Source organism: Leucopleurus acutus (genome assembly GCF_964270905.1).
Source record: "Leucopleurus acutus genome assembly, chromosome: 2".
Classification (NCBI taxonomy): Eukaryota; Metazoa; Chordata; class Mammalia; order Artiodactyla; family Delphinidae; genus Leucopleurus; species Leucopleurus acutus.
In genome coordinates this window covers 58708569-58725236 of record NC_139143.1, presented here as the reverse complement: position 1 = coordinate 58725236, position 16668 = coordinate 58708569, and the positions used below count along the sequence as shown (strand labels likewise).

General features: G+C 42.3%; 1 protein-coding gene across 3 annotated transcripts in view; it reads left to right on the top strand.

Moving 5' to 3' along the window:
• Window positions 1–2243: 2243 nt before the first annotated feature.
• FAM20B (FAM20B glycosaminoglycan xylosylkinase) overlaps window positions 2244–16668 on the top strand; it is a 41611-nt gene continuing 27186 nt past the window's right edge. The window contains exons 1-2 of one of the 3 annotated variants that reach the window (XM_082834045.1): window positions 2244–2338; window positions 15141–15649. In XM_082834045.1, coding sequence (XP_082690171.1) covers window positions 15273–15649 — 377 coding nt within the window. In that variant the 5' untranslated portion in view covers window positions 2244–2338; window positions 15141–15272. Of the gene's footprint in view, window positions 2339–5226; window positions 5488–14273; window positions 15650–16668 lie in introns of those variants that run through there. The other 2 variants (XM_082834046.1, XR_014326017.1) reach the window with 2 other exon arrangements.

Below are 16668 nucleotides of genomic sequence, written 5' to 3'. Positions count from 1 at the left end.
TCTGCTGCATAATTTTAAGTACTCCGTATTCCTTGCAGCTGCTTCCTGTGTGCTAGTCATGTAAACTCTTTGAAGGCAGAGTCCCTTTCTTAAATGACTGCATCCCCCATAATACCTAGAATATATTGACTGTTGATTGGTTGGGAAATAAGGCCCATTACAGGAGGGAGGGGCAGAAACACATCCTGGGGTGGCAGGCTCGGTGCTAGTGCTGTGCATACATGCACAAAGAGCCTGGATAATGGGGCCTAGTGGAGAGAAAACTGGGGGACCAAACAGTTTTGCTCTCTGAAAGCCTCTGACACAGAGGCCCCAAATCCATGATTCTCCTTCTCTGAGGACAGAAGAAGAGAAGGTGTGTCTGTCCTGCAGCATGTGGGGTGGATGGAAGGATTTGATGGATGTGAAATTAAGCACTGGAGTGGGTTGCCTAGAGAGGTCATGAACCCCTCTCTCTGAATGTCCCTAAAGACAAAGGGATCACCAGGAAACTGAGGCTGTACTGACTGGCCTCCTGAGGAGTACCAGTTGGGCAGTCCATCCTTGCTGTCTTTATCAGAGTTACAGGTAAGAAAGAGTCCTTTGGGGGTAAAGCGTCTTAGAGGAAATCTTGATTTGCCCTTTTGCTTTATGATCTCCGGATGTAATGAACAAGGTTTAGGAGGATTAGCCGACTGCAGGCAGACCAATGTTACTGTGTAGAGAAATAAAGTGGACTCTCATTACTATCCAGCTCATTGCCCCAAGAATTATGTGTTCCATGGTCAGAAAACGACCGCCAAGCATTTTCAAATACATCCAGTGAAAGGCTGATACAACTCCTCCTGCATTTGACTGTGTACTCCTTCTTGCAATGACGTAATGTTTTCTGCAAAGGGGCTGCCTCCCTAACTAGATTGTCTGGAGCAGATATCAAGACCAATTATTTCTCTAGGATCTTCTGATACTAAGTGCTCAACAAATACACAAATGAATAATAACTAACATTATACAATAATCTGCAAGTACTCTCCCCACACATTTCCTAATTTAGTCCTCACAACAACCCTGTGAGGTATGTACTATGATAAACTCCCATTTGCCAGGTAAGGAAACATACTCTGAAAGATTAAGTGGCACACCTGATATCATACAGCCAGTTAAGGAGTTCTTTCCTTTGCTTAAATGAACTATGGAGCCTGAAAAAAGTGTCAGCCAGGTCTCTCCCGTCACACATCGCATGGATCAGTGTGCATTATAATATTTCAGGGACAGGCACACGAAGTCCAAGTTTAGTATATGATGAATAAGTGAATGGATGCGTTATACAGAGGATGCACCGTAGGGAGTCAGTGGAAAGGAGACAGTTTAAGAGAAGGAAGAATCTTTAATTCAAACTATTTATAAGGAGGGAACTCCCTGGGGGTCCAGTGGTTAAGACTTGGTGCGTGGGCATGGTTGGATTCCTCCTCAGGGAACTAAGATTGCACAAGCCCCGCGGCAAGGCCAAAACAAAACAAAACAATTTATAGGGAGTCTACTGAGTGTCAGGCATTGGAGACCCAGACACGACTGCCCTGTCCTGATGCGCCTTACAGTCCATTGCAAAAGACAGACGTTAAGAAACTATTACAATAAATTAGTCACACTTTTATTAAATGCTACAAAATGTAGCAGGGAGCTTTGGTCTGGTCCGAAGTAAGAGCGCTCACTATGGTAAGGCTGGCCTCTTTTGGGCAAGGGGTTACACTTATATAGGCAGAAGCAGAAGCCGAGGCAAATGAAAAGGGCAAAAGGAGGACGGAAATTGCTTCTCACAAACAGAACTTGACCTAAGGGACCCCTACTTCCAGTCCCGCTGACTGGCTGCCTAGCTGCTCACGAAAACCAGGAAAGAAAAAGCTAAGGCTAGAGAGAAGTTAGAGGTCCATTTACGTAAGCGGGGCGGGGCGGCAGGGAGAAGCAGAAGAGGCGTGAGCCTGCGTCAAGAGAGTTAAGCGGGCCGGCCCGGGACGCAAAAGGTTAAGGCGGGCGGTCCGGATCAGGTCCGGTAGGCCCGCCCACCGGAGGGCGGGGGTGGGGCCTCGCGGAAGAAGCTCTTGGATTGGCCGCGGGGAAGGCGTTACGCTAGGAAGGTACCAACAGTCGCGAGCCGCGGAGGCGGGGGGGTGGGTGTGGGACCGCGGGGTGAGGTGGCCAGGGAATGGCCGGGCTGGGTGTGGGCGGGAGCCGCAGTAGCGGCGGCTGGGGGCGGTGAGCGCCGCGTGGGGCTGCCCCTTCCCGGAGGTGGCGGGGGCGGCCGGGGCCGCGCCGCACCGCACCGCGCGGGCGGCCATGGAGCGAGCCTAGGGCGCCGCAGGTGAGCGGCTTGGTGGCGGGAGGGCGGGCGGGAAAGTGCAGGCCCACCCGCGGGCGGGGCGCGGTGCGTGGCGCGCGCCGGGCTGGGGCCGTCTGGGGGCGGGGCGCCTCCCTGAGGGGCCGGGCACCAGTGCCCAGAGCGGTCAACGAACGGTGGCTGCCTCAGAGACCGGCCCGGGCCGCGCGCCCCGCCTCGCTGACCCCGAGAGGGCTCCTACCGGCCGTCGTGGCTGGAGGGACGCGGCCGAGCCCCGTCGCCTCCTCTGCCCGCCTGAGGCGCGGGCCTTACCTGGGGGCGCCTTGAGCCGCCCGGGATCAGTCCAGTGACCCACCCTCGCGCCCGGACGCGGTCCCCAGAGGCGACTGGCCCTGGTGCCGCCCTCGTGTCCCGCCGAGTGCCCGTTGCGGCGGCCCGGGGGGGCAGCTGTATCGCGCGCCCGCGGGCCCACTTCGTGGCCGAGAAGTGCGAGTGACTTCCAGGCCCGAGGCAGGAGGCAGGGTAACCGTGCCTAGGGGTCCGCGGTCTCCTCGGGGTCGTGCACCCCGCGCTCGCAGTCGGGCAGAACTTAAGGAAATGATACGGTTGTCCCAAGTGGGTTGCGCTTGAGATTTCATTTCCGGGTGCTGTGGTCCCGCAATTAAAAGCGAACCGAAACGTTGCCATTAATGATGAGCGTGAGCAGTTGTCAAGTTGCGTCCTTGATTGTGGGATCTGATAAGAGTTTCATTCTAATCAAGCTTCTGTTACCTGCAAGTCTCTTGGTAGGAAGAGAAGGGGTAGAAGGATGTTGGAGTGAAAGTGGAGGGGACAGGACGTGATTGGTTGTTAGGGAATTATTAGTCCTTTAAATGGCCATATCGTCAGTTGGAAGGGTGAGGAGTTTATAATTTGGGAAAACGAGGGATGCTGGGTACAGTGACTTGAGTTTAGGACCAAGTATCAGTATCATCCCCACCCAGCTAGTTTCCCTTCAGAGGTTTGATTTCTCACCTTGAAAAGAAGGAACAGGAATGTGGGTCTTTTAGCTTTTAAATTGCAGGACTTTATGTAAAACGATAACTATGATTACTGTTTACTAACTATTCCTATCCTCCTTGTGTTGTAAATTAATGCATAAATTTCATTGCGGTTGATTATTTTTTATTATTTATTTATCTGGCTGTGCCGGGTCTTAGTTGCGGCATGCGAGATCTTTTTACTTGATCTAGTTCTCTGACCGGGGGTCGAACCCAGGTGCCCTGCGTTGGAAGCGCAGTCTTAACCACTGGACCACCAGGGAAGTCCCATGGGGTTGATTATTTTAAATTGGGTTAGAGACCTCAGTGTGCTCTATGTATTGCAGTCCTGAAATTTATGCAGGACCTTTGAGCTAAGCCTTAGAGCTCTTCCACATACATTGTTATTTATCATCAAGACATGTCCTTGAGAAACTGAGATACAGATGTTAAAGATGCTAAGTTATTTGCCTAGACTTAGAGCCAGTCTAAGGTAGATTTAAAATTGTTTTGCGTTAAACTAATAACTTGAAGTTTGTGGAGATGTTGGACTTTGGCCCCTAGAACTGTTCAGTGGAATCAATCAACAGGAGGGCCTTCCACCTTTGAAAGTGCTTGTCAAAAGAGAATTAAGAGGCATAAGCAAGCAATTCAGAGTCAGCCTCACTTACATTAAAGTGCAGTGATAGAAATGAATGGTGCTAAAAGATGATCAGGAAATCTTGGAGCTCATAGCTTTTCTTCAGTGTGACTGGTAAAAATGTGAGATTGATTTGTTCTCTTTGTTTCTCTGGAGCTAGTAGCCATGATTTAGTTAAAGAATGAAAATTGGAAAGCACACACCCTGGGTTCTTTGAATAGGGAACAAACAGATCCCTGTTTCTATCATCTAATCCTTTATGTCATAGAATTTCTTTATGTTGAGTTGATAATTCCTTGACTTTTAGTCCATTCTGTTGACTTCCATTTGTAGACTCCAGTTCTTTCACACAGCGTTAAAGCCTCTGCTTTTTTTTAAATATTTAAGATATATTTTTATTTTTTTGCATCTTTATTGGCGTATAATTGCTTTACAATGGTGTGTTAGTTTCTGCTTTATAACAAAGTGAATCAGTTATACATATGTTCCCTCTTGCGTCTCCCTCCCTCCCACCCTCCCTATCCCACCCCTCTAGGTGGTCACAAAGCACCGAGCTGATCTCCCTGTGCTATACGGCTGCTTCCTACTAGCTATCTATTTTACGTTTGGTAGTGTATATATGTCCATGCCACTCTCTTGCTTTGTCACAGCTTACCCTTCTCCCTTCCCATATCCTCAAGTCCATTCTCTAGTTGGTCTGTGTCTTTATTCCTGTTTTACCCCTAGGTTCTTCATGACATTTTATTTCTTAAATTCCATATATATGTGTTAGCACATGGTATTTGTCTTTCTCTTTCTGACTGACTTCACTCTGTATGACAGACTCTAGGTCCATCCACCTCATTACAAATAGCTCAATTTCGTTTCTTTTTATGGCTGAGTAATATTCCATTGTATATATGTGCCACATCTTCTTTATCCATTCATCCAATGATGAACACTTAGGTTGTTTCCATCTCCAGGCTATTGTAAATAGAGCTGCAATGAACATTTTGGCATGACTCGTTTTGAATTATGATTTTCTCAGGGTATATGCCCAGTAGTGGGATTGCTGGGTCATATGGTAATTCTATTTTTAGGTTTTTAAGGAACCTCCATACTGTTCTCCATAGTGGCTGTACCAATTCACATTCCCACCAGCAGTGCAAGAGTGTTCCCTTTTCTCCACACCCTCTCCAGCATTTATTGTTTCTAGATTTTTTGATGATGGCCATTCTGACTGGTGTAAAGCCTCTGCTTTTTGTCTTTTCTGAATTTTGAATTTCTAAATGAAATTTTCTGTTTCTTCTATTTGCAGGGCAGACTTCAGCTTCCTACACTTTGTATGACCATCATTTTAATGGTATAAACCGTGAAGCCAGATACTTCAGCTCTTGAATTGACAACTTTTTAAAATAGCAACCACAGTGGTTGTCTCTCAGTGACTGCTACAATCTCATAATAGAAACAGGAGGCTGTTCTTTGTATTCTGTGGCCATAGTTGGAAACAGTAAAAAGGAGACTGTCTTCTGAAGGTGATGTCAGGCCACTCTGGGACTAAGGGCCAGGTAGTGGTGGGGTGAGAAGCACAGTTACAATGAGGCACTACAGTTTGGTGTAGTAGTGATGATGATTGATGTAGTTTTCTTTTTGCACCTAACAGTGCATAGTGCATAGTAGGTGTGCAGTAAATGTTTGGTGGTTGAATGAATAAATGGAAAACAGTATGCGGGAGGAGGAAATATTCTAGGCAGATGATAAATTGTTTAGTTCCTCTTTACAAGAAAAAAAAAGCCAAGAAATTGTGTTTCTGATTCCTGTTGAAAATAGTTCTGTTGAGATGGGTATCTGTAAAGGATGTTACTTGCTGGAGCTGCCTTGAGATCTAATTTTGTGATTGGGTGGTGTTCTAGCCACCTGCAGCCTGGGTGCAGCTTCACAGACCTGCTCCTGCACCTTTCTCTGGCTAGGCTCACCGAGCAGTTGGATTGGTAGACAATATTTTTGCACTAATAGAAGAACTAGAGCTCTTGGTATTGGCCATGCCAGTATCATTGACCCGACTGTGTCCGTCTTCTGGTCCTTCATATTGGGGGTGGGAGAGGGGAGTTATCCCTCCCCGAAATGCTCCTCATTCCACACCTGTAAATCTCTCCCACACCTGTAAATCTCTCCCTCTTTTCCTTCCTTGAGCTGCCTCTGTAACACTCAGGGAGTAATGAATTCATTGGCACAGACCTGGGGTACAGAACAGAAGACCTTACTTTGCAACTGAAACTAGCTTTTGACCAACTTATAATGTCAACATGACTGCTAGAGCCATTTAGGAGAGAATGTAATGCAAAGCTCTCACTTGTGACTTTTGTCATTCATATCCAAAATCAGAAGAGGGAAGGCCTAGCTCTGGACCTGGTGAGTTTGGGGGGTTGCATCTATTATCCCAGTGTGAGATAAGAAATGAAGGCTGATGCAGAAAGGTATTGAGCTTTGGTGTGTGTTTAGCAGACTACTTTCTGGTAAGGTAACTACCCAATGGAGGGGAAGGTGTTAATTTGGGTACATTTTAAAAGGAGGTCAAGGAATATGAAATTATGAATGTGAAACACAACCAAGTACAGGATGAGACAGTGAAGTTGATCATTCCATGCTCTTAAATGCTAACTTTCTGCTTTATATAGCAGTGTGGGAATAAGATATTGGGTGCAAAAATTCTTATTTTAGCTATATTTTTGTGAAGAATTTTTTACAATGTATTATATGTTTTGTTGTCTTTTTAAGTAATATAGTGTAACCTTTATAGACTTGAGGTTATGGTTACAGACAGTAATCCTGTAGGGCTTTGAGGTGATTGAAATATGTAAGTTGTTAGTCCCCTCTGCTTTTTGAATTCTTGAATTTGCTTTCAGTAGGCAATCTGTCTCTTTCAGAGGTGAAGAAGCTGTACTTTTGCTGTTGTTAGCATCCCTGCTGCCCTTTTTAAAATTTTTGCAGCTTCTGATCTTCTGTGGAGTAGCAACCCAGATAACACTGCTTCCTGAAACTGAATGCAAAACAGCTAAATAGGCTTAGTGAGGGTCTGCCTGCCTCTTCTGTATTAGTGGATGAACTTTGTGACCGTTATTTTGGCTGCCCAAAGACCTTTTGTTCATTTCCTGTTTCTTATCCTTGGTTTAGATAGTGAATTTGCCCTCTGTATAGGTGCATTTATGTCCCTGTAGTTCCTTCTGTAGAAAAAAGAAAATGATACGGAAATACCAGTGTTTGGTTCTCGTTTCAGAAAGCATTGCCAATAACACTTGAAAATTTGGTTCCAGCCCTGTCTTGTATCATTCTTGGGCAATGTTGGACCATCTCCAATCTTCCTCTTAGCATTTCCAGATCATCTTTACTCCCAGTCCCAACCAACACCAGACACCAGCTTGGCAATAGCAGTTGCCTTGAAAGATGGAAGCAGGGTATACAGAAGGCAGCAATTTAAAATTGAGTATATAAAGTTGGTATACATATTTGACATTTCAACATTCTTACTGTACTGTATATCTGAATTCATTATGTGACTTAGTTTCCTTATGTCTGTTAAAAAAAAAAAAGAGGCCATCTTTAAACCAAAGAGTTGAAGAAATTCTTATAACCGTAAAGGTCCCTCTCCCGTGCTCTTCACTCCTTTTATTCAATAAGCATTTTATCCAGTACCTCTCATGTGCCCTGCACTGTGCTAGGTTACTTGGAACTACAAAGAGAGTAAAATATATCCCCTGTCCTTGAGGAACTTACAATAGGGTAGAGGAGACAGGCATGCCAAAAAATATATGTGTGTATGTATGTGTGTGTGTGCATTTATATTCATATATAACAAGGGATCGTGCCTGGAGCCACTCAGCCATAACTCAGCACAGACCTGCTTGGGGTTCCTATTTCTAAAGTGATCTGTGGCCTGTCAGCTTGACAGACCCTAGAACATAAAGTTAAAAGTGTGAGGTGTCACTGTTGAATAAAGCTTACATACCTTTTCAAGAACTGTAGTGAACTGAACAATAAAGATGGAAAACATGAAAATCTGAAGTAAATGTTATATGATTTGAAATTCCATATTTCTATGCTATATAGTAATTATATTCTATATAGCCTTAAATGGTTGTTAGATACCGATAATTGAGCAGTGAAATACCTGGAACTTAGGAAAGTTCATTATACCTGGCCCATTTGAAACAGAATGCAAATTCTTAGGCATTTCCTTAGAGTTTCTAGATCAGTGAACACTGCATGTGTTGGTTTTTTAGAACAAATCTCACTAGCAGTATGAGCTGAAGGTTTTTTCTTTTCATTTTTCAAGGAAGAGCATTAGAGGGTTGCCCTAAATCAAGGTTTAAATGGGACAGGTTGCAGGAATTGAATTTTTTTCAAAGAGGGAACAAATACTCCATAGCCTGTTTCAGTTTTACTCTCACACCAGGAAGAAAGGCTACTTTATGCTTCATTAATGCCTGGTGATCATTTTCGTTCCTTCCTTCACAGGGAACTGTTAGAGGATTTCCCGAAAAAAAAAGTTTACATATGTGAATAAATATTTAAGTGGAAGTGAAAACTGTGAGAAATATATAACACTTGAACCAATTCAGACTATATGGAGATTTGATTTTCTGTACCTGTAACTTAGGTTACTTCAGAGCTTATCTTAAAAGCTTTAGGACCTGCAAAGCTGTCATCTTTAAAACACAGATTTAATTTTCCAAACTGAAGAATATTGTGAAGGGCATTCTATTCAGCTGTTTTTGTGAAATAGAAAAAGTTCATGCTCCCCATCTGTTTCACTTACATTGAATGTGGTAGAATTGAACTTTGTAGAGAAGAGAAACAGGTTGGTCAAATTAGTGACATAACCTCCCAGTCTTCTTTTTCACTTGGTACCCACTCTGAAGAAACCTACTTGCTTCCAGCCTTAGCTACTCCTCAAATTTAGGAAAGGATTTAGTTCAGGAATATAAGATTACTAGAACTCTTGGTAATGCAACATAGGTATCCAGCCCCTGACTGTGTAACCCAGAAGACAACATAACCAATGAGGGTTATTTTCTTTGTCATTCTTTCTCCTCAGGAAGTCATCTTTGGGTTTTTGATACGGTAATAATGACCAACAAGAATTACTATATGTTGTCCAAGCACTAATTTTAGCACAGTACGCGTGGTAATGACATTCATTTTTAACAATTCTGTGAGTCAGGTAATAGTGTTCTTATTTCATTTTCCATATGAGGAAACTGAGGCCCAGAGAGGTTAGCAGGCATTCAGACCCAGGCATTCTGAATCCAGAGCACATATTCTTAACCCCTCTGCTACAGAAGAGTTTATATTTAGAAAGAAGGTGAATTAAGCTGTTTCTTAAGTGGAGAATTAGCAGGGAAGGGAAAACTATGTAGATACTGATTAATGATATTACTTGTTGTTAGATTTTGTCTTAGTTGAAGACTCCCAATTGAACGTGAAAAAGAACAGTATTACGCTGTTGTGGGCAGTGGTGGCAGTGCAGGAGTAGGCTGGTTTTCTGAGGATAATAGGGATTTATTCATGTAATAAAAACTGGATGCCATTTGGTATTAGAGGTTTTGACTTCCTAGCTAGAAACACACAATGATAAGTGGAGAGATTTCTGAATGCTCTTTATTTTACTTACAATAATTGTCACTAACCATCAGGAGAGACTGCATTTATTTCTAGGGGGCATCTAGTAAGAATGTAGCACAGTGCTCTAATGTCACCACCAATTAACAAAAGGGCAGTATATCAGACTTACCCCAAGGTGAAAGTATGTGTGTTTTTAATTTTTGTTGTTGTACTAAAGGGTTGTAATTTTGGCTGAAGTTTAAAGGTTAGGCTTTATAAACTGGGTGTGTATAGTTGTGTGAGTCTGTGAGTGTGTAAGGTTAGCCTTGATTGCTCTAAAGTATGTAAAGGGACTTTAGTAAATGATCCATTTGAGATTCTGTTTTTTTCTTGTGTTACCTTTAAGAGACCTTAATTATTTATTAATCCAATCTTTATTTGTATTAATGGTTAATTTAATGTCTCCCAAATAGTTGATATGGACAGAATAGATGTGAGAATGCTGGGTTTTTACAAATTACCCCCAAATGTAGTGGCTTAAGACTAAATGATTTGTTGTTTCTCATGACTGTATAGATCACCTGTGCCCAGCTGACTGGTTCTTCTGCCCAAATGATATAGGCTGGAGTCAGATGGGTGGCTGTATTTAGCTGGGGCCTCAGTTGGAACTGGAATGCCCTTAATGGCTTCACTTCTGTGTCTGGCACTTAGCTGGAGTGGCCAGAATAGCTAGGGGCTGGCCAGGTCTCCCATCATTCAGTAGTCTAGCCTGAGCTGCTTTACATAGTTAGTAGCTTGGCCCCAAATGGAAGCTGCTAGGTCTTTTAAGACACCTAGCACACAGCCACTTCCACAGCATTCTGTTGATCAAAGCAAGTTACAAAGCTAGCCCAGATTCAGGGGAAGGAAAAATAGATTCCACCTCCTGATGGGAGGAATTGTTGGTGTCTGTCTTTGTAGACAGTCAACCAAAAACTCTTAATTAAATTCAGGTCTTACCTTTTATACTAACCAAACCTTCAGAGGTTTGCTGAGACCAACAGTGACCAAAGAAGAAGTTTGTAAAAGTGTCCTTGTAATTTCTACTCAGGATCAAGGGTGAGGAGATTGTGTGAGTAAACATGATAAGATATTTTACTAGTTATATAATAAATCCTACCCCCTTCACTATCTCCTTTGTTAATAGCCCTCTGCATGAAATGTTCATACAGAATGTTTTCTTCCGGTATTTGACACTCACAAAGCACGTTACATTCCCTTCATGTGGTAAGAACTTGATTTGACCGCTGAATTGGAAGCACAAAAAAAGAGTATTACTGAAGGCTTCACTTTAGTTGCTATGAGCAGAAGTTGGGATTTCTTCTCCGTGACCTTTGGAGAAGTAGCGTGAGGTTGTCACTTGATCAGAGGGCGATTCAACGTGGCACTGCTACTGATAAGACTTGGAACCTCACTGGTGGCTTGTGGGAGCCCTTGGTATTATAGTAAGTGTTGGGGTGCGGTCTTTGCATGTTCCTCAGCAGCCACATATATTGAATTTTATCAGCTGATGACTAACAGATCTCTGCACTGATGTGTATTTCTGTATGTGTTCCTCCAGACATCAGCCAGATTCTTGAACAGAGGATTCTAGTCTTTATCTAAGACTTCTCCTTTTTCTATGTGAACCTATTTCTCCCAAAACAATTTTTAGTCATAAGTTTATCCTTATGAAATGCTTATCAAATGTGTAGGATAGTGTGTGTGTGTGAGAGAGAGGGAGAGAAAGAGAGAGAGAGAGAGACAGGAATGAAATGTTAGCTTCCATATCAAGCCTCATTTCACTGATGGAGCTGAGAGTGAAACCAGGGTTCAGTACGAAAATTCCTTAATAAGCTTCTACCTTCCAGAACTCCAGTCTTGGAATTTATACCAGCTTTTAGTGTGAAGACTTACACACTTGCCTTTTTATATTTAACATTTTTTGAGTTATGTTGTTACCTTGAGACTGTTCTTTGAGGTAGGCTCTGTTTCACATAACCGAAACATTAAAATAAATGACCATAATATAACTGGACAATGTTACACTGTTGGAGGCATTTATACAGGAGGTGAGGGCATGAAATATAGCAGGCAGGCTCCTGGGAATGCAAGAGAAGTTTTCATGAATAACTTGGGATATACCCAGTGATCTTGCTTTCATTTTCTTAGTATCTGAAAGGGGGGATCCTCTTAGAAACCCAGTTTGCAGAGCGTACATAGTATGCTGTTATCTCAAGTAAGAAAAGAAGATAATACAGCATGGAAACTGTCTTGGGTACCCTCCCCTCTCAAGCATACAGGAGAGAAGGGGATCAATTGTAAAGAGTAAAAGAGTCTGCCATTATTAGAGGATGGAATTATTCTGTATGGTGCATCTAATACATTTTTCTGGAATAGGAGTCTTGCAAACTCATAGACTTTTTGTAAAAATTCCGCTAAAACCTCTACATTGTCGATTTCTTGAAGATCATTGTGCTTGCCCTGTAGGCTGAAGGAGTAGCAGCTTTCCAGCTAAAGGAAAACCTCTTTCTGAACTGTCAGTACTTAGAAAAAGAGACTGTACTCTGAAACCACCAACTAAATTGAGTAGAGTGTTGGTAGAGAAGTAGATTCCCAAAAACAGGAGAGCTAATTAAGGACAGCCAACATTAAGGTGCCAGTTAATACACACACATTTGATACCGAATACTGAGGAAATTAACAGCAGAGTCCTATGATACTTGCATAGCCTCATTTGCAGTAGTTTGTTCAGTTTAGGTGAATAATGCATGTACCCTTACTATGCTACGTACTGCAGGGAGTGCAAAGGTAGTTAAGACCACTAAGGAGCCAGGATTCTGAGAGGGGGATTGAGAACGACATACAAGAAGACACTGGATAAGGCAGAATGTAGTTAAGTACTGGTCTAAAGATGAGAGAGGTTAGTTACTATAGTGTGAGGAGAGACCAGAAATGGCTTTGGAGATGGCCTTTGAAAGCTTAATTAGGCTTTAAACAGAAGATGGGAAGAAAAGATAAGAGCTAGAGGAATTTTGAGAGAGTTCCAGTGAGGAGTGACTTAGGGGACCATGTTTGTGGTGGAAGCTGACAAGTGATGAGTGAAGAGAATGAGAGTGATGCCTAGCAATGTAGATTGGCCGAAATCATTTAGGGTTGGGCTTTAATGCCTTGCTAAGGGATTTATAGAACTCAAAAATGGTGTGTGATTAGAAATATGATTTTGCTGCATTATCTAGTCTGGATTGGAGAACCTGGAGGCCCAGAGGCAGTTCTTTCAGGGATCCAGTAGAAGGTGCTGAGCACTAAATGAAGTCGATGGCTGTGGGCATGACGGGCAGTTGTAGAGAACAGTGTCAAATTGCAATCTTTCTTGTTCTACCAGGATGTGGTGACTAATCACAAACAAGAAAACTTGTTCAGCCCCTTCGTTAAACCTGCCCTCACTACTAATCTGCAGAAGTAAATAGTGAAGTGAGGTAACAGTTGAACTCTTCAGTTCACTTAATAGAAATTTCTTTCCTAGTTGAGTGGATGAATTATCTGCAGCCCTGAACTGATGAATGTGCTCTTTTGAGGCCCATCAGAAGCTAATGAGGTTTCAAAATTGAAAAGCATACAGACTCACTTTGTTTTGTTTGAATTTTGGAGCTACTAGAACTTCCTATTGCATTGGTGATTTAAAGAAAAAACAAAAAGCCCTCACTCTCCCTAACCTTTGTGCTAAATGTTTAGATATAATTTGTTTATATAGCATAAGGGAGGAATTTCTTCATTCTAAATGAAATGAGCAGCATCATTAGAAGTTCCCGGGTTAACCAGACTTTAGTCCTGAGGAGGGTTTTATAGGAGGTGAAAGGCTGTTCATCTGACCCCTTTGTGCCAGAATTGTACCTCAGCAGGAGGTAGTTGCAGCTGGAGGTGCTGAGGAAATGATTGCTGACCCAGGGAGATTTCCATGCTACCTTTTACCACTGCAGCCAGAGATGTGTACTGCTGAACAAATAATTGAAGAAGTTGTGTGGTTTAGGTCATGTTGGAACTAGCAAAAATCTCTGAAATCTGCTCTACTAGCATTGCTGTTATCAGTAATCACAGGGAATTGTTTTACTGAGTTTCACACCAAACTTGATACCATCACAATTACATTTTGGATGTACTTGAGTTGTCTGTGTTTCAGCTAATAGCGTTATGTACTCCCTGGGAGATGATGATGCAACAAATCAGGTGGCTGGAGATAATTAGAATTTGAATGTGACTCTGGCTTTCCCATCTTTATGAAAATGAATGGGAAGAGAGGTTAATCACCACGAATAAACTGCATGTCAGCAAGCTCTGAGCAAGGTGCTGCCCTTAGAACACACTGTTGCTCTAGTAGACTGTTTTTGGATGTGTTTCCAGCTGTTATTAGGGGAGCAGTCTCCAGTTTGGGTGGGAGTGTCTCAGCCTGAATCGTTTGTCCTATCTTTTGTATTGGTTTTATTTCTTCAGTTAATAGTTTGAGTTGTTAAATGAATTGGAGAGTGAAGCAACACCCTGTTATCTTCTTGTCATCTTTGTCTTAGCCCAGTGCGTGCTGCCTGTAGGCATGTAGCAAAGTGAGCTTGTGCATGTTTTTAAATGGCCCTGTGGAGTGGAAAGCAACCTGTCAGCATGCAAATGAGGCTGAATTGTATGTTCTTGACACCCTTGCAAAAATCTTGTATTTGGAATCTTTTAGCTTCAGAATTGACCAGAGGGTGTTGTGCCCCACACTGGAAGCAGCACTTCTTTATGTCTGTAGCATCAGTATCTTTGTTATGTGCCTGACCAGTCCAGATTTCATGGTGTTGCTCTAGTACCAGGTTTCATTAGTTTTCTGGACATGTTCTACTAATAGCCAGATGGTATAGTGATATGTTTTTCCTTTACTTAATTTATCCAGATTTGATTATCCATATTTTACAGGGTTTTTAATTTTGAAAAATAATTAGTAGAAGACTGATTAAGTAGAGATATATATCTGGGTGTTTGTTGTATTTAAATACATGAATAGCAGATATGACATGTCCAGGATTGCTAGGTATTTGAATTTGGAGAGGGAGTTATTACTCTCCTCTGTACCCTCTTTGGCATTTTTAGGAGTTCCTGTGTTATAACGTGTCATAAAACTTATATTTAGAGGAGATAACTGAAAAGTTACCAAATACTGGTGGTTTTGGATATTCAAAAGTCCTTTATGGATTTTGAAAGGTAAAAATGAAAGTTAAGGAGTTATGCATATCTCAATGTTTTACTTTTTTGTGCTTTTTCCTATTGTTTTGGTTTCTAGGAATTGGTAGCCATCCAAATGGCTCCTAGATGGCTCTGCACCCTATTAAAACGGTAGTATTTGCTTTTAAATTTTCAATGTACCCGGTTCTTAACTATTAGGTCCTTCCTTGGACCAGTTCATTTTAAATTATTGGGTCTTCTCGGGCATAGGATTAGCAAGGCTAAAATGGTGAGTAATATATTTGAGGCTTGCAAAAGATTCAGGGATGGAAGGACAGAATTCTGATTGAATTGTGCTTTATACTTGGGCTTGCAGGAATTGTGGGAGGCACCTCAGTGAAGAAATGGACCAGTGTGTATAATCATGGAATCTCCTTGCTGACAATCACCACCTGCTCTCCTTGATAAGTGAGAGAGAGTAGTCAGGGGAGAAGGAAAAGAGGTCACCATGAAGCTAAAGCAGCGAGTCGTGCTGTTAGCAATTCTCCTTGTCATCTTTATCTTCACCAAAGTTTTCCTGATTGACAACTTAGATACATCAGCTGCCAACCGGGAGGACCAGAGGGCCTTTCACCGAATGATGGCTGGCTTGCGGGTAGAGCTGGTGTCCAAGCTGGACCACACCTTGCAGTCTCCCTGGGAGATTGCAGCCCAGTGGGTGGTTCCCCGGGAAGTGTACCCTGAAGAGACACCAGAGCTGGGGGCAATCATGCATGCCATGGCCACCAAGAAAATCATTAAAGCTGATGTAGGTTATAAAGGGACACAACTGAAAGCCTTACTGATACTTGAAGGAGGACAGAAAGTTGTCTTCAAACCTAAGCGGTAAGTCTTCATCTTGAAGTTATCTGTGCTGTTTAGTTGTAACTTGGGATTTATATGAGTGCTCATCTCCCTCTCTTGGTATTCTCTTCAGTAAAATGGGAAGGAGAGACTAGAAGATCTCTGAAGTCTCTTCTAGCTCTTAATGTTCCATGATTCTTTGAGTAAGGGAAATTTATAGGAATATGTTTTGGTTCAATATTAGACTGCACATTTTACAGTTAGAGCTATCCTTGATTCTGAAATTTGTCAAGTATCTACTATGTGCCAGATGTTAGAGATACAAAATGAATTGGTTAGGAAATAAGCAACTTGTCACCATAAGTGTACAGTTAAAGACTGGGCAACCACATGTCAGGGATGCTGTGGAGTAGGAGTTCCCCAGAGTTGGAGTAGGTTTTGGATGGGTGACTTAAGTCCTTTTTAGCACTAAAGCTGTGATTCTTTCACTTGAGCTTTGGTTTTGTTTTAATTAATAGGCTTTATTTTATTTTTTAAGCAATTTTAGGTTTACAGAAAAATCAAGGGGAGAGTACAGAAAGTTCCTATATATCCCCTCTCCTCTCTTCCCCAGTCTCTCCAATTATTAACATCTTCCATCAAATTAGTACATTTGTTACAGTTGATGAGCCAATATTAATTTATTAACTAAAGTCCATAATTTACATTAAGTTCACTCTTTGTGCTGTACATTCTGTGATAGTTTCAATAAACTTATAATAAGTATTCACCATTACAGTATCATACAGAATAGCTTCCCTGTCCTTAGCGTCCCCTGTGTTCTATCTATTCATCCTTCCCTTCCTCCCCCTGAACCCCTGGCAACCCCTAATCTTTTTACTGTCTCCATGGTTTTGCCTTTTCCAGAATGCCATATAGTTGGAATCATACCTTTTGTAAGCTTTTCAGGTTGGCTTCTCTCTGTGTCTTAAGGTTCCTCCATGTCTTTTTGTGGCTTGATAGCTTTTTTTTTCTTTTTCTTTTTTCCTAAATAATATTCCATTGTATAGCTGTACCACAGT